Source organism: Vigna angularis, chromosome 10 (genome assembly GCF_016808095.1).
Source record: "Vigna angularis cultivar LongXiaoDou No.4 chromosome 10, ASM1680809v1, whole genome shotgun sequence".
In the NCBI taxonomy this organism is placed as follows: domain Eukaryota; kingdom Viridiplantae; phylum Streptophyta; class Magnoliopsida; order Fabales; family Fabaceae; genus Vigna; species Vigna angularis.
The window spans coordinates 8,178,667-8,199,816 of NC_068979.1; the positions used below are offsets into that span (position 1 = coordinate 8,178,667).

The 21,150-nt window shown below is 31.7% G+C and overlaps 2 protein-coding genes across 2 annotated transcripts; one reads left to right on the forward strand and one right to left on the reverse strand.

Annotated features, from left to right (window-relative positions):
• Window positions 1–1,561: 1,561 nt before the first annotated feature.
• On the forward strand, window positions 1,562–9,820 carry LOC108321291 (aconitate hydratase, cytoplasmic). The gene is made up of 20 exons (XM_017552997.2): window positions 1,562–1,720; window positions 1,849–1,956; window positions 2,212–2,372; window positions 2,486–2,578; window positions 2,678–2,863; window positions 3,053–3,214; window positions 3,415–3,559; window positions 3,663–3,805; window positions 3,877–3,933; window positions 4,022–4,101; window positions 4,576–4,651; window positions 5,383–5,568; window positions 6,095–6,162; window positions 6,252–6,370; window positions 6,461–6,582; window positions 6,670–6,768; window positions 7,937–8,416; window positions 8,839–8,937; window positions 9,031–9,273; window positions 9,393–9,820. The coding sequence occupies exons 1-20, from the start codon at window positions 1,717–1,719 to the stop codon at window positions 9,465–9,467; spliced, it is 2,706 nt and encodes a 901-aa protein (XP_017408486.1). The 5' UTR covers window positions 1,562–1,716; the 3' UTR covers window positions 9,468–9,820.
• A 7,371-nt stretch (window positions 9,821–17,191) lies between these two features.
• LOC108321245 (probable prolyl 4-hydroxylase 10) lies at window positions 17,192–20,531 on the reverse strand. The gene is made up of 8 exons (XM_017552941.2): window positions 20,107–20,531; window positions 19,931–20,015; window positions 19,144–19,241; window positions 18,931–19,028; window positions 18,456–18,585; window positions 18,174–18,361; window positions 17,980–18,069; window positions 17,192–17,483 (listed from the first exon to the last, which is right to left on the reverse strand). The coding sequence occupies exons 1-7, from the start codon at window positions 20,304–20,306 to the stop codon at window positions 17,996–17,998; spliced, it is 873 nt and encodes a 290-aa protein (XP_017408430.1). The 5' UTR covers window positions 20,307–20,531; the 3' UTR covers window positions 17,192–17,483; window positions 17,980–17,995.
• Window positions 20,532–21,150: the final 619 nt, after the last annotated feature.

Here is a 21,150-nt window from a genome sequence, read left to right on the forward strand (position 1 = left end):
TATATAATAATATCAGTATACTATTAAAATGTTATAAAAATGATAGATATGTTATAAATCTCGTTTCAGTATTTTATTTAAATAATAGAATAATACCATATAATATACAAATAACAACATTTATTTAAAATAGAACTCGTCTTGTAAGATGCAAAGGAAGAAATAACAATCATAATAAAATAAAGCAACAATGATTAAAAAAATGTATACAAGTCAAATAAATAATGAAATAATTTATATTCAGTGGAAACGTAGATTCTCTTAAAAACTATTTTACAGACGTCATGACAATAAACGATACCTACCGACAAATTTAAATAATATTTTTTAAACTGTGATAAATTCTAAAAATATAAAAAAAAGTTTCTTGCTATTTAACAACAATTATAACATAACTATGTTATTTACACTATACAAAAGACTTTTTAAAATTTTGAAAACATAGAAAAATAACTACTTTTAAATCGTTAGATATAGTAAACATGAGATTATAATTAGTAAAGAATAAATGTTTATGGCATTAAATCAATAAGTTAACGATTTTTAATTAAATTATAGCATTGTCTCTTATTAAAATTATATTTAATTTAATACGATCCTAATTAGTTTTATACTTAATAAATTCCAAATGATTAATATCACTGTAATAAATAAATAACACAAAAATTTCACAAAACGAATTTTAGCACTCTTTTTTCCCCAACACTCTTTCTATTAGTAGACAGAATTTGTTGAAATTATAAATTTAGTGAATTTTACTTATAGGTTCAGATAAAGAGTAAGTAGGATTAACAATTAATGTAAGTTATAATAAATTTAAACGAATAAACAAATACAGTGAGCACTTTTTCTTTCATTACATAAGTACAAAAGTTAGTCTTACAAGATGATTTAATAGAACAATTAATTTATTTGATGGATATATATTTTTATAATAAAATAAGTTATTTAGATATAAAAAATAAAAAAAAATATTGAAATTTTAGAATATAATTGAAATAATTAAAATAATTAAATATAAAAAGTCAGAATAAAAGAAGGATAAATAAAAAAAACACGATAAATAATTTTCTCTTTATATATATACAAATGAAATTATTAAATACTTTTTAATTTAAATTTGATTAATGTTTTTTTTAAAGTTAAAGTTTAACATTTTGTATTTTAAAATAAAATTTATCGGAAAAAAATCAATTGTTTTTATCTAAAAAGGTAAACATAAAATATTTTAATTACTCTATCGACTAACAAAAATAAAAAGAATTATAATAGACAATTAACTTAGTCTTTAAAAATAAATTTAATTAAATCATATTCCAGAAGAAACTAAGACAAAAATATTGAACAATGTAGTCGTTTATTTATTTTCCACTACTAGGGATGGCGTGAGATATTTTTCTTTCTCGGCGTAACGTAAAAACATTCGGCCAGAAAAAACAAAGAGGAATAAGTTAAAGATGCGTTTCCGAAATTGTTGTATGAAGAGAGGTGTGAGGATATACACTGAATCATGTGATAACGATCGTACATAAGGCAAAAGATATTTCATTATTCAGAAGACCATAACCAAAATGGAGCCAATTAAATAATACTACCAACTCGCACTATTGCACCACCAACATTTTTCCACACTCTCTTTTATCTCTCTCTCTTCACCTAACCACTCTCTTTCTCTCTCTTTTTCTGTTCATCGATCTCATCAATCTCTCAGCTACCATGGGTAACACCATACTCTTTCACTCTCACTTCTTACTTTATTCGTCAATCCAATTTGATTCGCTTTTGTCGGTTTCATTGTTTGGATTTCATTTTGATTTTGATTTTGAAGTGTTTGGTTCGTTCGTGCAGCGACTGAGAATCCGTTCAGTAGCATTCTGAGGACGCTCGAGAAGCCTGCTGGTGGTGGCGAGTTCGGGAAGTACTATAGCTTGCCTGCTCTCAACGATCCTAGAATTGGTGAGTCACTGGATTTTGTTTTGAAATGATTGATGAGAGAAAATGTTGAAGGAAGCGCCGTTCAGTTTTGTTTAGTTTTACTTCCTTGTGTTGATTTGATGGCTCTGTTTTGCGATTGTATTTTTATCTGTTGCTGCGGTGTGTGTCTGGTGAGATCTGCTACTGTTTTTTTTTTTGTGATGATGATTTATGAGTTAAGTTTGAATCTGAAGAAGCTGGGAATTGATGGCGGCATTCATTTGTTTGTCACGACAGATAAACTTCCTTATTCTGTGAGGATACTTTTGGAATCTGCAATCCGTAACTGTGATGAGTTTCAAGTTAAGAAACACGACGTTGAAAAAATTATTGATTGGGAGAATACCTCTCCCAAACAAGTGGAGATTCCGTTCAAGCCAGCTAGGGTGCTTCTGCAGGTGAGTAACATGAAGATGTCGGTGCTGAATGTAAATGCTTTTTGTTAAATTCTTGAGTGTCTGCTATATTTGTGGTGTTCAGTTGACCGAGGTTTATTGAATGGTGATGTCAGGATTTTACTGGGGTACCTGCCGTTGTTGATCTTGCTTGCATGCGAGATGCAATGAACAAACTTGGTGGTGATTCTAATAAAATTAACCCCTTGGTAAGCCACGTGTTTGTCAACATTAATGAATTTAGAATGACATTTTTTTTTCCAATGCAGCGGTTATGTTTTAATGATTTTAAAATTGGTTTCCTTCAGGTACCAGTGGATCTTGTCATTGATCACTCTGTTCAGGTTGATGTGGCAAGATCTGAAAATGCTGTTCAGGCAAACATGGAACTTGAATTCCAGAGAAACAAAGAAAGATTTAGTTTCCTTAAATGGGGTTCAAATGCATTCAATAATATGCTCGTTGTTCCTCCCGGATCAGGGATAGTTCATCAGGTATTTGCTTCATTCAATATCCATTGATGATCTATGTATGTGTGTGGATACAATACATAATATTTTATTTGATTCTGTAATATTTAATTTCTGAATGTTTTTATTTTTTTCATGGAAGAAACACTTTTTCTTTCATTAGTCATTCCTACTTGTCTTCGGAATCAAGTTTTATGATTTCAATTTTTGCAGGTTAATTTAGAATACCTTGGTAGAGTTGTGTTCAACACACATGGCGTGCTTTATCCTGACAGTGTTGTTGGAACTGATTCACACACAACTATGATAGATGGCCTCGGTGTCGCTGGATGGGGAGTTGGTGGAATAGAAGCAGAAGCTGCAATGCTTGGCCAGGTAAAACTAACATGCTAATTTGTCATAGCACTCTTGGTTAAATATTTTAAAATTAGAGTGGAATTAATTTATTGAGTATTTGAAAATTTCAATTCTCTTTGCATTGACATTATGTTCGTGATATTATATTTAGACCTGTGTGGTTTTGACCAATTGAAATTTTTTTCAGATAAATTTACTTATCTCTGATATTTTTGCAGCCCATGAGCATGGTCCTTCCAGGTGTTGTTGGGTTTAAATTATTGGGAAAACTACGAGATGGTGTCACAGCTACTGATTTGGTGTTGACTGTCACTCAAATGCTGAGAAAGCATGGGGTTGTTGGCAAGTTTGTGGAGTTTTATGGTAATACCAATATATGCAAATGATGCAGATGCATCCTTTTGTACCATTACGTCTAGCTGATTAATCTTTACTTGGATAATTGATATTTACCTTGCTACTACAGGGGAAGGCATGAGTGAACTGCCTTTGGCAGATCGTGCCACCATAGCAAACATGTCCCCTGAGTATGGTGCAACGATGGGCTTCTTTCCTGTGGATCATGTCACTTTGCAATATTTGAGACTGACTGGCAGAAGTGATGAGACTGTAAGTAAACATCCATGTCACTGTCATGATATTTTATGTTGTCTAGTTGTGCTTAGATGTCTTTCTTTCAGGTTTCTATGATAGAATCCTACTTACGAGCAAATAAGATGTTTGTGGATTATAGTGAGGTATGCTATGCATATATTTTTCCATTGGATATATATATCATAAATGTCTGGAAGAACCTCTTCTGAGTGGGATTTTGCTTTTGTACAGCCTCAAGTGGAGAGAGTGTACTCATCCTATTTGGAACTCAATCTTGAGGATGTAGAGTCCTGTGTTTCAGGTCCAAAAAGGTAACGAGTTCTTGTGCTTTCTTCTTAAAAGTAAGGGTAAACTACTCTCCTATATTCTTGTATTGTGCATTTACCACACATGCCCTCCCACTAGAACTTCCTTGCTTTAGATAAATTAAAACGTTACCATCCTAAATGTTATCAGGTCTTACAAATTCATTGAAAACATCATTCCTGCCCTTATTCAGACACATGTTCTAACAAAAAGGGAAGAACACATTCATTTCGCATAGCACAATTGATGCTAACTTTGACTACAAAACATCTTAAGCTACTTAGTAAACAAGTATGTGATGTTTAATTACATTGTTGAGTATTGCATTTTATATTTTAATGAATATAGGGGAGTTAAGGTTTTAAAATGGAGGGTCTATATAGTAAGTACAGATTAGAAGGGAAGAGGACATTTAATCGTAGAAGTAAAATTACATTTTCAGCTTTTTAATGGTGTAACCGTTGCTTAAACATTTTCAGGCCTCATGATCGTGTCCCTTTGAAAGAAATGAAGGCAGACTGGGTTGCCTGTCTCAACAACAAAGTTGGATTTAAGGTATTCATTTCATTTTTATTGTTGAAATATATAGTAGTAATGTTGTATATCTTATCTGTTCAATCTATGGTGTCTAAGTTTTCATATCGTAAGTTTTTAGTATGATTTTTCAAAAGGCATTGCACTCTTACTACTAGCATGTCTGTGTGTGTGCATGCGAGAGGGGGTTTGCTTTGAAATCATCCTTGAAATGTGCCAATCCAAGGCACCAGTAAGATAAACAGTTTAGTTTTAGTGTGCACCTTCGGCAATCTTAGTGGTTCAGATAAGGCACACCTTTAGCACCTTACTGATATGTAACAGATTAAAAGAGCTAAGCCATCTAACATTTGTGACAGTAAAGGCCGTAAAATAGTGATAAAATAAAAGAGTCCAGCCATTTGATTTTTTTTTTTAATGAATGAGATAGTTATTCAATCAATTCATATGGAAAATTAATACAAAGTACTCATATTTTACTTTTTTTTTTTTAAATTTAATAGCCATCTTGTTTGAAGTGTGCAATGTTTGACCCCTCTTCATGCGTGTTAGCCCCCTTAGCACCTCACAAATGTGCTTCACCTTTGACTGCTTTGGATGAAATTTGAACTTACAATCCTGCAGATATGTCCTGAATGCCTCTTCCAGGAAGTTAAATAGTGCAGTTGACTATATATTTATCTAGTGAAATAATTTCAGAATTTTGGGGTTCGTTGTTTTTGTTTGAATTGTATAAAACTGCACTGTTACAGGGTTTTGCTGTACCCGTAGAATCTCAGAATAAGGTTGCAGACTTCACATTCCATGCTACACCAGCACATCTTAGGCATGGTGATGTTGTTATAGCTGCTATCACCAGTTGTACAAATACTTCCAATCCTAGTGTTATGCTTGGAGCTGCATTGGTTGCAAAGAAAGCTTGTGAATTGGGTTTGCAGGTTAGTAGATTGTTATGTATTTTGTGCCTTCACCATTATAATTCTATGATTTAACTTTATAATGATAGGCTTGCACGCACTATATACATAGATCCAACAAGAAGGTTTGCCCCTTGCTATATGCTTTGGTGCCGTAATTGGGCAATATGATAGAGTAGTGAAAAACATGATCTCAATTTTACTTTCGGTGTCTGATTGCATTTATATATTTATATCATTGTTAAAATGCAATGGAATTGCATATTTTTATATAATTGTTGAAATGCAAGGTAATTGGACTTATATTTATTAAACATTATTGCCTTGGTTAATGTAGCACTTTGTATAGCTTCATATTCTTGCTCCTTTCTCATTTATGAATAATGTTGAAGTTATAGTAGCATTTGTTTTAGGCTTCTTTTCGTTTTTGTCTACTAGTTAGAGAGGTATTTGAAACACAATGATATTCATTTTTTTTTTTCTTTTTCCCAATGTTGTTTGTTGCTAATTGTTTGCATTTGTTTCACAATTTGATATTGAATATTAGGTAAAGCCTTGGATTAAAACAAGTCTTGCTCCAGGTTCTGGTGTTGTAACCAAGTATTTGCAGAGGAGGTAGTCTTTAGTATACAGTCAAGTGTATTGAATCTGTAACATGGTGTACTGAATTGTCCTGATTCCTAAACTGCTCCTGGTGCCTGCAGTGGCTTGCAGAAGTATTTGAATCAGCTAGGTTTCCATATAGTTGGGTACGGATGCACAACTTGCATTGGAAATTCAGGTGATATTGATGAAGCTGTAGCATCTGCAATTACAGAAAACGGTACACACACTTTTGTAAATGATGTTTTCTTAATACTCACTTAACAATCTCTAAGGTTTTACCTAAGCATTGGTTTTCTAAATATTCCAGATATAGTAGCTGCAGCTGTATTGTCTGGAAATAGGAACTTCGAGGGCCGAGTTCACCCTTTAACAAGAGCTAATTATCTTGCTTCTCCTCCTCTTGTTGTTGCCTATGCCCTTGCTGGCACAGTATGTGACTTGTCAATTGATTTCATTTTGTGAGTATGCATTTCAAAACTTGCTGTCACGCTCTAATTTGGACACACTACTCTGTAGGTGAACATTGACTTTGACACTGAACCCATTGGGATAGGCAAGGATGGAACCAATATCTTCTTCAGGGATATTTGGCCATCCAGTGAAGAAATAGCAAATGTAAGTGGCTGTGGATTTAAATGACTTTGTCATAAAACCTTTTATATTAAATTTGAGCCATCACACTTCAAACCTGGGACTTCTCCGACATCAGCCATATCATTTGAACCCCTCAAATACTGTTGTTTAAATTTAGTCAATATCAAATTATCTAGTTAGGACGAAAAGTTTTTATATTTAAAATTTACTCTTCTATTCTAAAAGCCTCATCTCATAAAATTTATTCTTATATAACTAACAATATCAAAATTCTTTATTTTAATTCACTCCTATATGTTGAGATTTTTCATGATTGGTGTGGATATTTGGATTGTGGCAAGTTAGAATAAGGGATTTCGTTGGAGATAGGCTGAGCTTGATTCCTACCCGACCCAAAATTTTAGTAGGGTCGTTCTGTTGGACCCAAAATTTAACAGATCGTGTATTGTAGAGAACCTGATCATCTTGATTTGTTTAATAAAAAATTTTAATATTATGTATAAGCTAAATTATATAATTAAAGTAGTGTAAACCTGAAACTAAGGCATGCTTTAAAATTTTTAGTATATATTGTGAAACGATATTAATATAAATATAACATCATGTTATGCAAGATATCATCTGTTAAGTCTGGAAGTATTACATAATTATCAAAAAGATATATAATTTCAAAAGAATGAGACCTAGTTGGGTTGGAATGACTTGAACCTGAATCTGTCTCCAATATGCTATCAAGTACAGTATTTAAAACCAAAACCCGTCAAAATTAGTTTAGGTCAGGATGTGTATTGAACACCCCTAGTTAGAATATCTCCATTCTTTCTTTTTATCTTGATACTGTACATGATAGTTAGTAAGCCTATTCTTTCTGCTATCTCTTGTATATATTCTTTCTAAAACGATGGGATTCTCCATGTACAGATTTTTCTTGTATAAAGTTGAGAGGATCACTCGAGCAATATTCATACAATTCTGAGTTTCCACTCTATAACAAAATAGAACCTTATCTAAACAATGAGGACATTTCTTATCTTATTTTATTCCTTCTTATGACGTACTTTTACCATTTTATAAATTTATATTTTTAGTTTTCTCCTTAATTTGATATACCTGTTATATGCCCCCAAACTAGCAAGTTTAAATAAAAAATATATTGTCTTAGATTCTTCATAATCTTTCCAATCTTCAGGTCGTACAATCAAGTGTGCTGCCTGATATGTTTAAAGAAACATACAACGCGATCACCCAAGGCAATCCCATGTGGAATAATTTATCTGTTCCGTCGGGCACTCTTTATGCTTGGGACCCTACATCAACTTATATTCACGAGCCACCTTATTTCAAAAATATGACCATGTCTCCCTCAGGCTCTAATGGTGTGAAGAATGCTTACTGTTTACTCAACTTTGGAGACAGTATTACAACTGACCACATCTCTCCAGCTGGTAGCATACATAAGGACAGTCCTGCAGCCAGATATCTTATAGAACGTGGAGTTGATAGACGAGACTTCAACTCTTATGGAAGTCGTCGTGGTAATGATGAAGTGATGGCAAGAGGAACATTTGCCAATATTCGCATTGTCAACAAATTTTTGAATGGAGAAGTTGGACCTAAAACTATTCATATTCCTTCCGGGGAGAAGTTATCAGTCTTTGATGCTGCTGAGGTAATATTTCTGAACCATGTAATATGTTGGTGTTTTAGTCAATGCTTTTACTTTCCATCTGATATCCATCACTTTCGGTGGAACTGTATTCTATTTGATTGCTGCTGGTAAGATTCTTCATATTGCAGCTGTATCTATAAAATAACAGTGAGCTATATCTGACATTTCATTGTTCAATAAGTATCGAATAGCCAAAAGGGAAAAAACTAGGGAAAGATAGTGTCAGTAACCTTAGTCAAATGATTTATGATTCCATATCTTTTTCATCCAACTGTCCCAACGATTGGTAGTTGGCTTCTTGTTAATCTTGTATGCTGTCATATTGTCTGAGGTAGATTCCAAAATGCTCAATCTATAAATAAAATTTCTAACTCTTCAACCTTCACTGGTCCCTTATGGTATCGACACTACTTAATTTTCAGAGATACAAGAGTGAGGGGCATGATATGATTATCTTGGCCGGTGCTGAGTATGGGAGTGGGAGTTCCCGAGATTGGGCTGCAAAAGGGCCAATGCTACTGGTACATTCTGGAGGCCTTTTTTGATCTCACCGATTTATTTGTGCATATTTTGCTGGTTTGTTTAATGCTGAATTCGTTTACTTTTTGTTCTAGGGTGTGAAAGCTGTCATAGCAAAAAGTTTTGAAAGGATTCACCGAAGTAATTTGGTGGGAATGGGTATCATTCCTCTATGTTTTAAGCCTGGGGAGGATGCCGATTCTCTTGGATTAACTGGTCGTGAACGTTACACCATTGATCTACCAAGCAACGTGAATGAAATAAGACCTGGTCAAGATGTCACAGTGGTGACAGATACCGGGAAGACATTCGTATCTATCCTGAGATTTGATACAGAGGTAACATCTTATCTTCCAATCTCTCATGGTGTTGGTGGTAGTGATGAGTTTCTTGTACCTTGCTCTTATTCTTTGGCATTCTCCTTTTCCCTGCTGATGTTTTGGTTACTTCATTACAGGTTGAAATAGCATACTTCAACCATGGAGGCATCTTGCAATATGTCATCAGAAACTTGATTAATGCTAAACATTGAATCAGATATAAACCAAAGATGCAGGCTGAATTGCTAGCTCCCATTGCCACTGATTCTTAATAATTTATTGGTAGTATGGCTGCTACCAGGAAACCCATGCTATCCTCTTAATAAACCAAGGAACTACGTGGCTGCTGCAAGGAAGAGTTATGACTGTCGTTTGTTGGAGAAATGTGATTTTCTTTTTCAAATTTATGTCATTGAGGATGAGAACTGCTTAATTTTTTTACTGGTTTTACTACAGGAAAGTTTCTAGTAAACATTTACCTTCTGCCCCTTGACACTTGAGGATTAAGAAATCAGGAATATTTATTAAAATTAAAAAGGATTGGACCGTAATGTTCTCTATTTCAGGAACTCTTTTGATGATACATTTTGTCTTTTCTATGAATATATTTAGAAACAGTTTCATTTTTTTTACTGAAAACTTGTAAAACTAGAAAAGTGAAAAAAAAATCAAGTTGTTTCAACTTGAAAAAGAGAATAATTTTATTGTTTTTCTTTATGATAATTACATTCTTCTTATCTTTATTTGTAGCAATAGAAAGGGAAATAAGGAAACAAAATAATTTAGAAGATTATACATATATTTTCTTTAATTAAAAAGATTCTATGAATATTTTTTCTAATTACAACACTTTCTCAAGTTGATAAATAAATATTAGTCATTCTTAACTTGTCTACAACATCTTAAAATCTATTCGGAGAGAGCTTTTCTGTGAAAATGTCTGGTATATGAAGTCCTATAGGAATATAAGTTACAATTACAAAGCTTCTATTTAGATTATCTTTAATGAGATGTGTGATCTTGACCCTTACAAAATATGCTTGTGAAGTAAAGTTTGCATTCATCTATATATTTTAAATTGGTCTTATCTTTAGTTGATGGTAGACTTTCAACACACATATTTATGTTAAGATATATACATCTCGAGCATGAGACTAGACATTAATGAGTGGTTCGATAGGAACCCGATAACGGGTGAAATAATATGCTTAACAAACAACAAATATCGTTAGGATATGCTTTAATCTGGCTCTGATACCATGTTAAGAAATAGACTTTAAGCTTAACTCAATCCCACAAAAATAGCTTGATTCCATTGTTCAAGTTTCATGGCTCCTAGAGTGAGGAAGGAATTTTTGTGGCATCAATGGAAACAATAAATTTTTAGAGAGATTGTTAGTGCAAACATACTTAAAAATAGAATATTTAGCACATGATTTTCTTTCTTTCTTAATGCAATGGGTAATTCCTCATTAATATTTACCTTCCCTTCATTGATATCTTCAGAGATTCTCACCTTTGGATTAAACAATTTTTCTTGCTCGAGAATCAAAGTGGGTTGTTTTCTATTTTCATATTTTTTGTCAAGAAATTTGTCTTTTTCCTCTTTTTCTTTACTATGGACTATGGTAGCTTCATTGCTCATATCTTGGGCATCCTACAAAGACAAACATGGTAATGACAAAAAGGAGAGTTCATCCACTTTAAGTGCTTTATCCCTCTCTAAGTGGTGGACTAACATAAAAGGATTGTGTTTCATGAAAGGTGACATCCATGGTGATAAAGATGCGATGATTATGAGGATAATAATATTTGTACCATTTTTTATTAGAAAGATACCAAACAAAGACACATTTAAGAGCTCTAGGATTTAATTTACTACGGTCAGGATGATGAGAATGAACAAAAACAACACATTCAAAGACTCGATTAGGTAAAATCGTTATTAGAGGAGAAGAAGGAATAAAAGACAATAGATACTCTATAGGACTAATGTCATTTAAGATACAAGTGGGTAACCTGTTGATGAGATATGTGGTAGTTAACACAACTTTTCCCCATTAATTTTTTGGAAGAGACATTTGAAAAAGAAGAGCTTTAGTCACTTCAAGAAGATGACGATTCTTTCTTTCTTTAACCCTATTTTGTTGAGGGGTGTTTACACATGTTAGTTCATGAATAATACCATTACGAGACAAAAAATTGAGAAATTCATGATTCACATATTCAATTTGGTAACATTATCAGATATGATTCTTTTGATATTTTTTCCAAATTAATTTTGGACAAGACGAAAAAAATGAACAAAAATTTGAAAAACTTCTGATTTATTTTTCATAAGGTATGTCACGTGACATGAGTACAATCGTTAATAAAGGTAATGAATCATTTGGCTTCGAAAATAGATTCTATGACAAGACTCTAAACATTAGAGTTAATTAAATCAAATGAAGAAGTACTCTTTTTATTATTAATAGGATAAGATGCACAATGATGTTTTCACAACTGACAAATATCATAATTAAAAGAGTCTACAAACTATTTGGTAAACAAATGGGGAAATAAGGACTCGATAAAATCAAAGGAAGGATGTACAAGCCTTTAATGATGTAACCATAGTTGGGAATTTGCCCACGTCTCAAATGTAAATGGTTGACTCATGATTTTTGTGTTGCTTTGGTCATCAAACTCTAAAAGATACAACCTATTTTGCTCCTTAGCAATTAAAATCGTCTTCCCCATGACAAGGTCCTGAAAAATACAATTAGTTGGAAAAAATGTTACTAAACAATTTAAATATTTTGTAAGTTTTTGCACAGAGATAAGACTATTAGCTAATTGAGAAATATGTAAAACATCCTTTAATACAATAGACGAGTCCAAAACTATATTCTCAGAGTCGCATATAAGTATACCCTGACCATTAGCAACTATAATAAGTTGTTCTCTATTTCTTTTACCATGAGTCGAAGGACACATGAAAATGTGTCATATGATTAGTTGCTCCTGAATCAAGGATCCAAATACCTTGAAACACATGACCAAGAGTATTGAGACAAATCTTACTTTTCATGGACAAAGTATATGATCCAGAGGGCTTACTCATTGATTCACCAATTGCTTTCAAGCGCTCGAGTTCCTCCTTATAAGCTTTCATATCAAGATCCAGTGATGGTGAAGAACTAGAATGTGAAGATTGATTGGTGGCTTCCTGTTTTAAGGTAGTATGATTGACCCATTTTTGAGTAAATCCTTTGTTGTTTCCCATGCGCTCAAGAACATTCTTTCTTCCATGGACTTTGAAACATATTTCCTTGATGTGTCCAGACCTTTTACAATATGAACAATAGTTTCCATGAATACCTTTTTCAAACGACTTTTCTCCAGCATTTGTTCCTTTATGGACTTCTTTTCCAATTGTCATGGCAGAGCCTCAATTGGAGGTCCCCCATCAAGCATGACAGTTCTCCGAGTTTCTTTTCCTCTTACCATAAAAAAAAACTTCTGATAGGGATGATAATTTTTTTCTTCCTAAGATTTGTACCCAGATTGGGTCGTATTCATGATTCAGGCCATGGAGAAATTTAAAGATTCTTCTGTTTTCCATGACTTCAGCAAGTGCGGTAACATTTGTTTTACACATCTTTATTGTTTGGTTATGATATAATTCAATCCAAATCCATTCAGGATTCCATGATATTCTGATACAGAAAGAGAACCTTGTTTTGTATTAAATATCCTACTTTCAATGTCATAGAAGGCAGCAAAATCCTTTTTTACTGAAAAATCACTTTGTAAATCATCCCATATTTCTTTGGCAGAAGAATGAAACATGTAATTTCTACTTATCTTAGGAATCATTGACTGCTACATCCAAGTCATAATTAGTGAATCTTCATTGTCCCAAATTGGAAAATGTGTATCGTCTGATCCTGGTCCTCCTCCATCTATGTGATCTAGTCTTGAACGTCCCCTGAGAATCCTTCAAATATACTGACTCCATTGTAGGAAATTTCGACCATCCAATCGATAGACACCCATCATATTAGGTAGATCATTAGGATCTAAAGGAATAATTTTTACTTCAAACATTACGTAGAACGCAATCAGATGTCTTCGGTGACCTTATCCGAGGCGACAACGACGTGTGGGTTACACCAAGAAAAGGAGCAAAACTTAAAACTCAGATCTACGCAAATTTGGATCAAAAGGGACGTCTCCGACCCGTGGAACGGACTCAGGAGGCTCCGACGACCCTATCTATGATGACGGCGGCGAGCGAGTCGTGCCGAAACTAGGCGCGTGGGCTACACGTGCCGTGACGATGGTGGCGCGTGGCGGCTGCTTTCCTGAAGGGATTTCTGGTGTTGTGATTAGTGGAGTTGGGTGCTCCTTTCTGCCCTATCAACGACACCCAATCGGCTACGACAGCGACTGCGGTGGTCGAACAACAGTGGCGGTGACTACTATTGGAGCGGAAACGGATCTCCCAAGATCAAGAGTTTTGATACCAATTTGAAAAAGAGAATGATTTTATTATTTTCATTCATGATAATTACATTCTTCTTACTTTTATTTGTAACAATTTAATCTTCTAGAAATGGAAATAAAAAAACAAAATAATCTAAAAGATCATATACATTCTTTTTTAATTAGAAAAATTCTACAAATATTTTCTGTATTTGAAGAAGATTATGCAGATATTTTCTTTAATTACAACATGTTTAAATTGAATTGAATCAAATTTTCCCTTTTAACTAAAAAGGCAATTTGACATTCTTTCCTCAAATGTTAAAAAACAAAAAATTCTTTTCTTTTTGTCATTGAATCTATTTTAAAGCAAGGGTGGAAACTTCTGAGATATATACCTTTAGTTAGGAATGGAAATGAGTCTCTTCAAGGGTGGGTTTATGTTACCTCAACCATCTGTATCAAAAGTAGCGCGGAGCGGATAGATTTAAAATTTAAAATTTGATTTTCATCTTTGTCGGTTTTATCCTTCAATTATGAATAACTTACCCGTCACTATATTTTTTTACAGAATTTTAATTTGTAGATTTTTAAAGCAAACACATGTGCCTTTATTTACTTTTTCTTATTATGATAACTATAAAAATAGTTTTTATCATAATTATTAAAAGAAGTGATATATAAAATAAATAACTATAATTTTATTATAAGCAATTAAATTTCAAAAAATTATTATAAATTTTAAAGAGTAAATTAATAAAATGATTTATAGATATATAGAATTTGACTCAAATATAATAATCTAATTTTATATAAAATAAGATTTATGAATAATATATTTAATTAATTACAAAATCTAATATAAAATGATAATGAATTAATGTCAAAATGCGCAATAAATGTTTAATTATATTTTAAGTTTCTCGTAAATTTATAATGAAATTTTTATTTTTTATTTATTGGGTAAAATTTTTATATTTTTTAATTGAGTTCACGTTAACTTTTTACTTTTATTTAAGTGATATTATTATCTTACATTAAACATTAATGTATTTTATAGTTGATATAATTATGAATAACAATATATAATTATAAACATTTAAACGTAATTATGTAAATAAATTATTTATTTAAATATAATAATTATTATATAAATTGTCTTAATACAGATTAAATTATTTATTTAAATATAATAATTATTATATTAATTGTCTTAATACATATTAAAAAGAGAGACCCCACAGTATTATTATTTTCTTACTATTAATATTTTTAATAATATTATTATTTGTAATTAATATTTATTATAATTATTAACCGTACATTATTATTTTTAACATTAACGTTAATATTAACTTTATTAGCATCAGTATTATTATTACTTTTTTATTATTATTAGTATTATTAACATTATTATTAGTAAGAGTAAATTCTTATATCATAAATTTACAAATAAAAAAAGACAAATTAAAACATTTCATTTAATATAATATATAATTAAAAAGTTTAATTCAAAATTTTAATCATATAACTACACACTACTAATAAATTATTAAGTCAATTTTGTAATTTAGTACAAAATAAATTCATATCTAAATGTTATTTATTAATCTTAATATTTGTTATTAAAAAATAATATTTTTTTCTGATTTCATATATCAGTATCTTTCCATATATCTTTGTATGTTTATACGTGCATTTGTTTTTACTCTTAAATTTTAAGATCAACTTCGTATTATTTTTACTTTGTACATGAGCAAATTTTCATGTCTATATTTTATTTAAAAGTGACCCATTTATATGCATTTCATTTTAATATACACATCACTGATAAAATTATTATGTAAATTTTACAATATCCAAATATTATTAGTTAATCTTCCTTATTACCATTCCAAACAAAAAAAAAATCACGTTCGTAAGCATTAATAATTAGTTATTATAAATTTTATGTCTACATTGATAAGAATATATGTATTTATTTTTCTTTAAACAATTTAATCTCAATTTTATGTTACTTAAACTTTATTAATAGAAATTATAAAGTTGATTATTTCTACATATTACTTTTGTTTATAATATTTTAAGTTTAATTCATCTTTTACTCAATTCATATGTTAATATTTCTGTTTTTAAGCTGATTCTATTTATGTTTTTATTTACAAATTTTAATATTAACTTCGTGTTTTTTTTAAAGTATCATATTTTACAATATACTTATATTTTACTTTAACAACTATCTATATATATACAATTTATTTTAATATAATATATAACTTAAAATGTACAACATATATTTAATTATATTTTATATTTCCTGTAAATTTTCATATTTTAATTTATTTTTTATTTATTGATTAAAAAATTTATATTTTTTCAACTGAGTTTACGTTATTTTTTTATTTGAATGATATTATTATCTTACATTAAGCATTAATGTTATTTTGTAATTAATATAAAAAAATTAAATTTAATATTAAACGACAAATAATTTTTATTATTTTAATTATAATTTATTGTTCCTATAGTCAATGGTAATAATAACAGCAACAAAATTCTTTAGTTGTCACAGTCAACTCACTTATTGTATTACTAAAATCAATTAGTCACAATTATTTAACTCTAAGAAAGCGAGATAAACAATCTAGTTATTAGCTTCTATTAAACGAGCTTTTATAATCTATTTAAGATTAATATAACTCATTATTTAATAAATAAACAAATATAGAATATTACAGTCATGGCATTGACGGAGTTCAGTTTGGCAAACACGTTTATTATATATCATTATGCATACCTTTTACCCTAATACAAAATTAATTCAGAGATAGGTTATTGAAAAGAAATTAAATTTTAAGAATAGTTAAGAATGACTAAAAATAAGTTTTCATAAAAGAAATACTGACATTTAACTTTATAACAACAAAGTTTTCCTACTAGTTTCCTTTTCTTAATCAACTTTCCCACCCAAAAAAAAAACAATTTACATGCAAAAACACAGTATTCACATTAATAGTGAAAATTTATAGAAACTTCTTCTATAAGTGTCTATTAGTATTCTCCTATATCCTAAGAATTACATCTTTTAAAGTATATCATTGCACATAAATACAAATATTTCTTTTTATCTTGAAATGGTTTCCTCAACTAAATTTTGCTATTACTACTAGAACTTTCGCTGATCCAACTAGTTCTCAGTAAAAATGGAACATGAATTTCCTAGCTACATGGATTCTTTCCACGTGAGTGGAAGATATCTAATTACTACACCATCCAATTGGCTTACCTAATAATAGGCTTTACCGTCATCACATTAATTTATTAAGTATAGCAACCAAGAATTTCAATAACTCAACATCAATTTTCTGCAGAAAATTTATAGCTGTTATTAAAGGCGAGATATAGGGGTATAAGGGTAACAACACGAGCAGACATGTAACAACGATCACAACCAAAGGTACAGGAGTTCCGAGGGAAAAAAACTGGTATACTTGCTCCGTCTATTGGTTTCATACATTTTCTTGAACATCCCTATTGTAAATTAACCAGTACATAATCTTTTTTTATTGTATTTTCAAATATCATAAATGAAAAGGTAGGGGAAAAAATGAGTTAGCTTACAACTGAACATCCAAAACTACAGAATGCCACATCATGCTGTAATATTTCCTTCCAAATCTGAAGCATTATCACGCAAAGCTTTAGCTGAGATTCAAATCGTACACAACTGGCGTGACGAATTCAGAAAAACCTGATAACTAAACAGATAAACAGGAAAGATAATTAGCGACAACTTAGCATATTAAACATTATCAAACAAAAAGCAACAACTTGGAATAATCCTAAGCAAGACACCATCGAGCTGTGAATACAATTCGGTAATAAGTGAAAAATGTGAAGCATACGTATATCAGTTTTCCCATTTTAGCAGTCTCATTCCTAAAGAATTGAACGGTTTGCAGAAGATTCTGACTAACCTTCACATAAACAGATACTTTGGGACTACATCTATGATCCGACTATCTTAACATCAATTGAATCCAAAAACTAGAGAACAAGATAGTGTAACACAAATCAACACTAATGGTCACATTTATATAAAGTCGTATTCAGTGCAAGCAATCTATTGGCCAAGTCTCAAACAGTTAACATAATAATGTAAATAATCGCCAGATAAGCATGGATGTCTTTCCCCAACTGTAAAGTGTAAATAATACATTTCGAGAGTATTACAGGAAAAGGTGAGATAACTACCTATATCAATGTATACTCAAGCTTTGTATTCGTTGACACGCATCCATTTGGTACTTGACCACTTATTACCCTTAATCACTGGACAACCTCCTGGAAATAATCAAGAAAACAGTTTTGTTAATTTATCTCCTCTATTCACTACTAAAACTTGTTTACGTAGCAGCACTGATATAATTAGAATTAGAGAAACTAACCATGTAAGCTTGATGGATCTAATGTTGCATCTGGCTTCATGCTCCAAAAAAGTAAAGCATCGCCTCGCTTCGGCTTAATTGAAAGTCCTTTTTTTCCACAATCAGAAAGCTCATTCCACCATGGCACAGAACTAAAATTCCCTTTGGCAGCTGGGAACACAGTCTCACCCCCTTCTTCAACATCAGTACTGCATCATCGAAAAAGCGACAGAGTATGAACACCTTCCTCATATACAAGAACATTTGAAGTTAACAACTAAGAAAACACATTATGTCACTTACAGATACATCAGCACTGTTGCAATTCGCTGACCCCCATTCTTAGTGTTAAAATCATCCAGAAAGTAGTCATAGTGAGGCTCATACTTTTGTCCAACTTCATAGTGCAGAACTTGAAGTCCTTCACCATGCTCTGTATATTGTGAGACACAGCTTATGTAATGCTTTGTGAAGTATATAATGAAAAATAGTGTACTATCCTAGATCATACACCAGAAAACCAGAAGCCAAAGGCGACTGAAAGTATTCCATTAAAGGCACATGCACAACATGTACAACTACACAAAACATCTCGATCATAGACAAAATGTTCACCAGAGAAAAGCAATTTATGGCGAACAAATAGAACAGTTATGAATTATCATCAACTTAAAACATGTAGGTGAACCGGAAAAAATAAAAAGAAACAGCAACACATATTTGTCATAATAATATTTTTAAGGTACTATAAACAAGATAAAAAGTGTAAAATACTTACCAACAGGAATGAAACTAAAGTGAGCAAGTTTTTTCTCAATCTTCCTGATAATCTTATCGCGACCTCTGGCCAGAAAAGTTCCAGAGCTTGTACGTACTCTAAATGTTAAAGGAAAACATACAGGTAAATTTATCATTTTGGCAGTTTTAATTAACGAAAAAAAAATCATTATCAATACCAAAGGACTTGAGACAAAATAGGAAATAGTCCAACCTGCTGTCTTTACTCTTTCCTGTGTCACTGTCGACAACCGTTGACTTTTGCATGTTTGGCTTTGCTACGTCAATTAGATAATCACATTCCTCCTTCGTCTACCAGATCATTCAGAATAAGATTTAGTATTTCAAAGGTGAAGACATTGCAATGCATCATATCAAATCATTAATGCTACAAATGAGCAAGAACCTTAACCAAAACACAATGTCATCCCACCATGCCAAAATCACATCCAAACATTGAAATACACCATTCGAACATTATGCCAAGCATAATTCAGCCAACGAAAACTCAAAAAATTGCAACGATATCATAACCTTTCATTTACAAAGACATTAAAAAAAAGTCAAACTCCAAATCGAGAACTATAAGGTCCTAAAACACCATGAAAACTGCATCAAGATGAAATCTTAGCACTAAACCCTATATCCATTCCTCTTCAGCACAATCTTCGTAAATCTAACCCTAATTGCACTTTATCATTAACATAAGATCCACCGATATTAACTTTAAACCTCATTTCTCAGAAAATTTTCAACGAGCCAACAACATTCCACATTAGTATGCATTTCCTTTTAATTTTCCAACATTAACCACAACTTTTGAAAAGAGAGACCAGAAAAAAAAATTGGAAACGGAAGTCAATTAACCAAGAAAAATCAAGGCAAAATATCGTGAATAGGCGAATGGCAACACGAAATAACTTCGATTAAAATCAATTACAACATCAGCTCACAGCGATTTTTCAACCGCGAGGAAGAATTTGGCATAACGCGAAACCTACCAGAAAATTGTGATAAACAAAAGCTCTCGGCTCCCACGACACTACTTCAACCCACTGCTCTCCCCTATCGTCGTCAACGTCGGAACTGAAACACACAAAAATAGAAAATAAGAAATAATTAAATAATTAAACAATAGATTAATAACAGACAATGAGGAAGGTGAGAGGTAACGTACGCTTGGGTTGTGCTGTGAGCAATGGAAGTTAGATCGTTAGGTTTGGGCAAATCGGTGCGCGAGGATGAGGGAATGGAGAGGATACCAAGCGCGAGGAGAATGAGGACGAGGAAGGTGAAGACGAGGAAGAGAGTGAGGATGAGCGTTGACGAAGACGATGATTTGCGAGGTTGAAGACGAGAGTACCTCGGTTTCGCCATTGTTTGTTACGCTTGAGCTCGGATCCACGAGATCTGAAACTGCGATCAAACTCAACACGTGGAATGGATTTTAACAGAGTGCGTTATTTTGTTATTATGTCAATAATCGTGTGAGAGTGTGTGTATGTATTGTATTGTGTTGTCTTTGGACCAGAGAAGGTGGAACGAAGAAAAGGTGGAAGAGGGCTTGTCTCTTTCTCCTCTTCCTTTTATTATTTCTACACTGCACTCGTCATGCAACTTTCTAAACTTATTTATTCACGCCATTTAATTTATTTTTATTTAATTTAATTTTTCAATTCCTACACTTTTATTATATTATTTCATGTAATTTACCACTTTTTCAATAATTTTTAATTAAATTCCAAAATTAGCAACATGTATGTATAAAGGATACCTTAATTATATAAACTTAATAGCCTCCACTTTTTCTCACGTTGAGAATAATTTAAGAATTTCATACGTTGACGTTAAGCTGCGCAACTGTAGTCTCTGTTTTTTCTCTTCCAAGCGTAAAATTAGCTGGCAGAGATAATAAGGTAGAAAATATAATAAAAACTCTGACATCTGTGTAAAAATATTCTTAAAATAATGTCTATGGGGTATACGTTCCATCTTTTCTTATTAAAAAAATGGCATATTTGCATCCAGCTATATTTGAGAACTTCTGCGAAGCTGACCGGTGAACAGAAGATCTTGCAATCATAAAAGTTGGCCAAAAACCACATCACTGACAAATCAAAACTGATAAACTTGGCTCACTTTGTAAAAATCTTTCATACTATTCACGTTTCAGAGTGGCATTGGTTTTTTTTTGTTTTTCTTCTTACAAACGAGTAAATTT

Excerpts from the sequence above, each read along its gene's own strand:
- LOC108321245 (XM_017552941.2), bottom strand. The coding sequence starts at position 20,306 with ATGGCGAAACCGAGGTACTCTCGTCTTCAACCTCGCAAATCATCGTCT. Across the intron at positions 20,016-20,106 it reads GCTCACAGCACAACCCAAGC|TTCCGACGTTGACGACGATA; the intron begins GTACGTTACCTC and ends TGTGTGTTTCAG. Across the intron at positions 18,070-18,173 it reads AGATCCATCAAGCTTACATG|GAGGTTGTCCAGTGATTAAG; the intron begins GTTAGTTTCTCT and ends GATTATTTCCAG.
- LOC108321291 (XM_017552997.2), top strand. Across the intron at positions 2,579-2,677 it reads CTAATAAAATTAACCCCTTG|GTACCAGTGGATCTTGTCAT; the intron begins GTAAGCCACGTG and ends GGTTTCCTTCAG. Across the intron at positions 3,934-4,021 it reads TGTTTGTGGATTATAGTGAG|CCTCAAGTGGAGAGAGTGTA; the intron begins GTATGCTATGCA and ends GCTTTTGTACAG.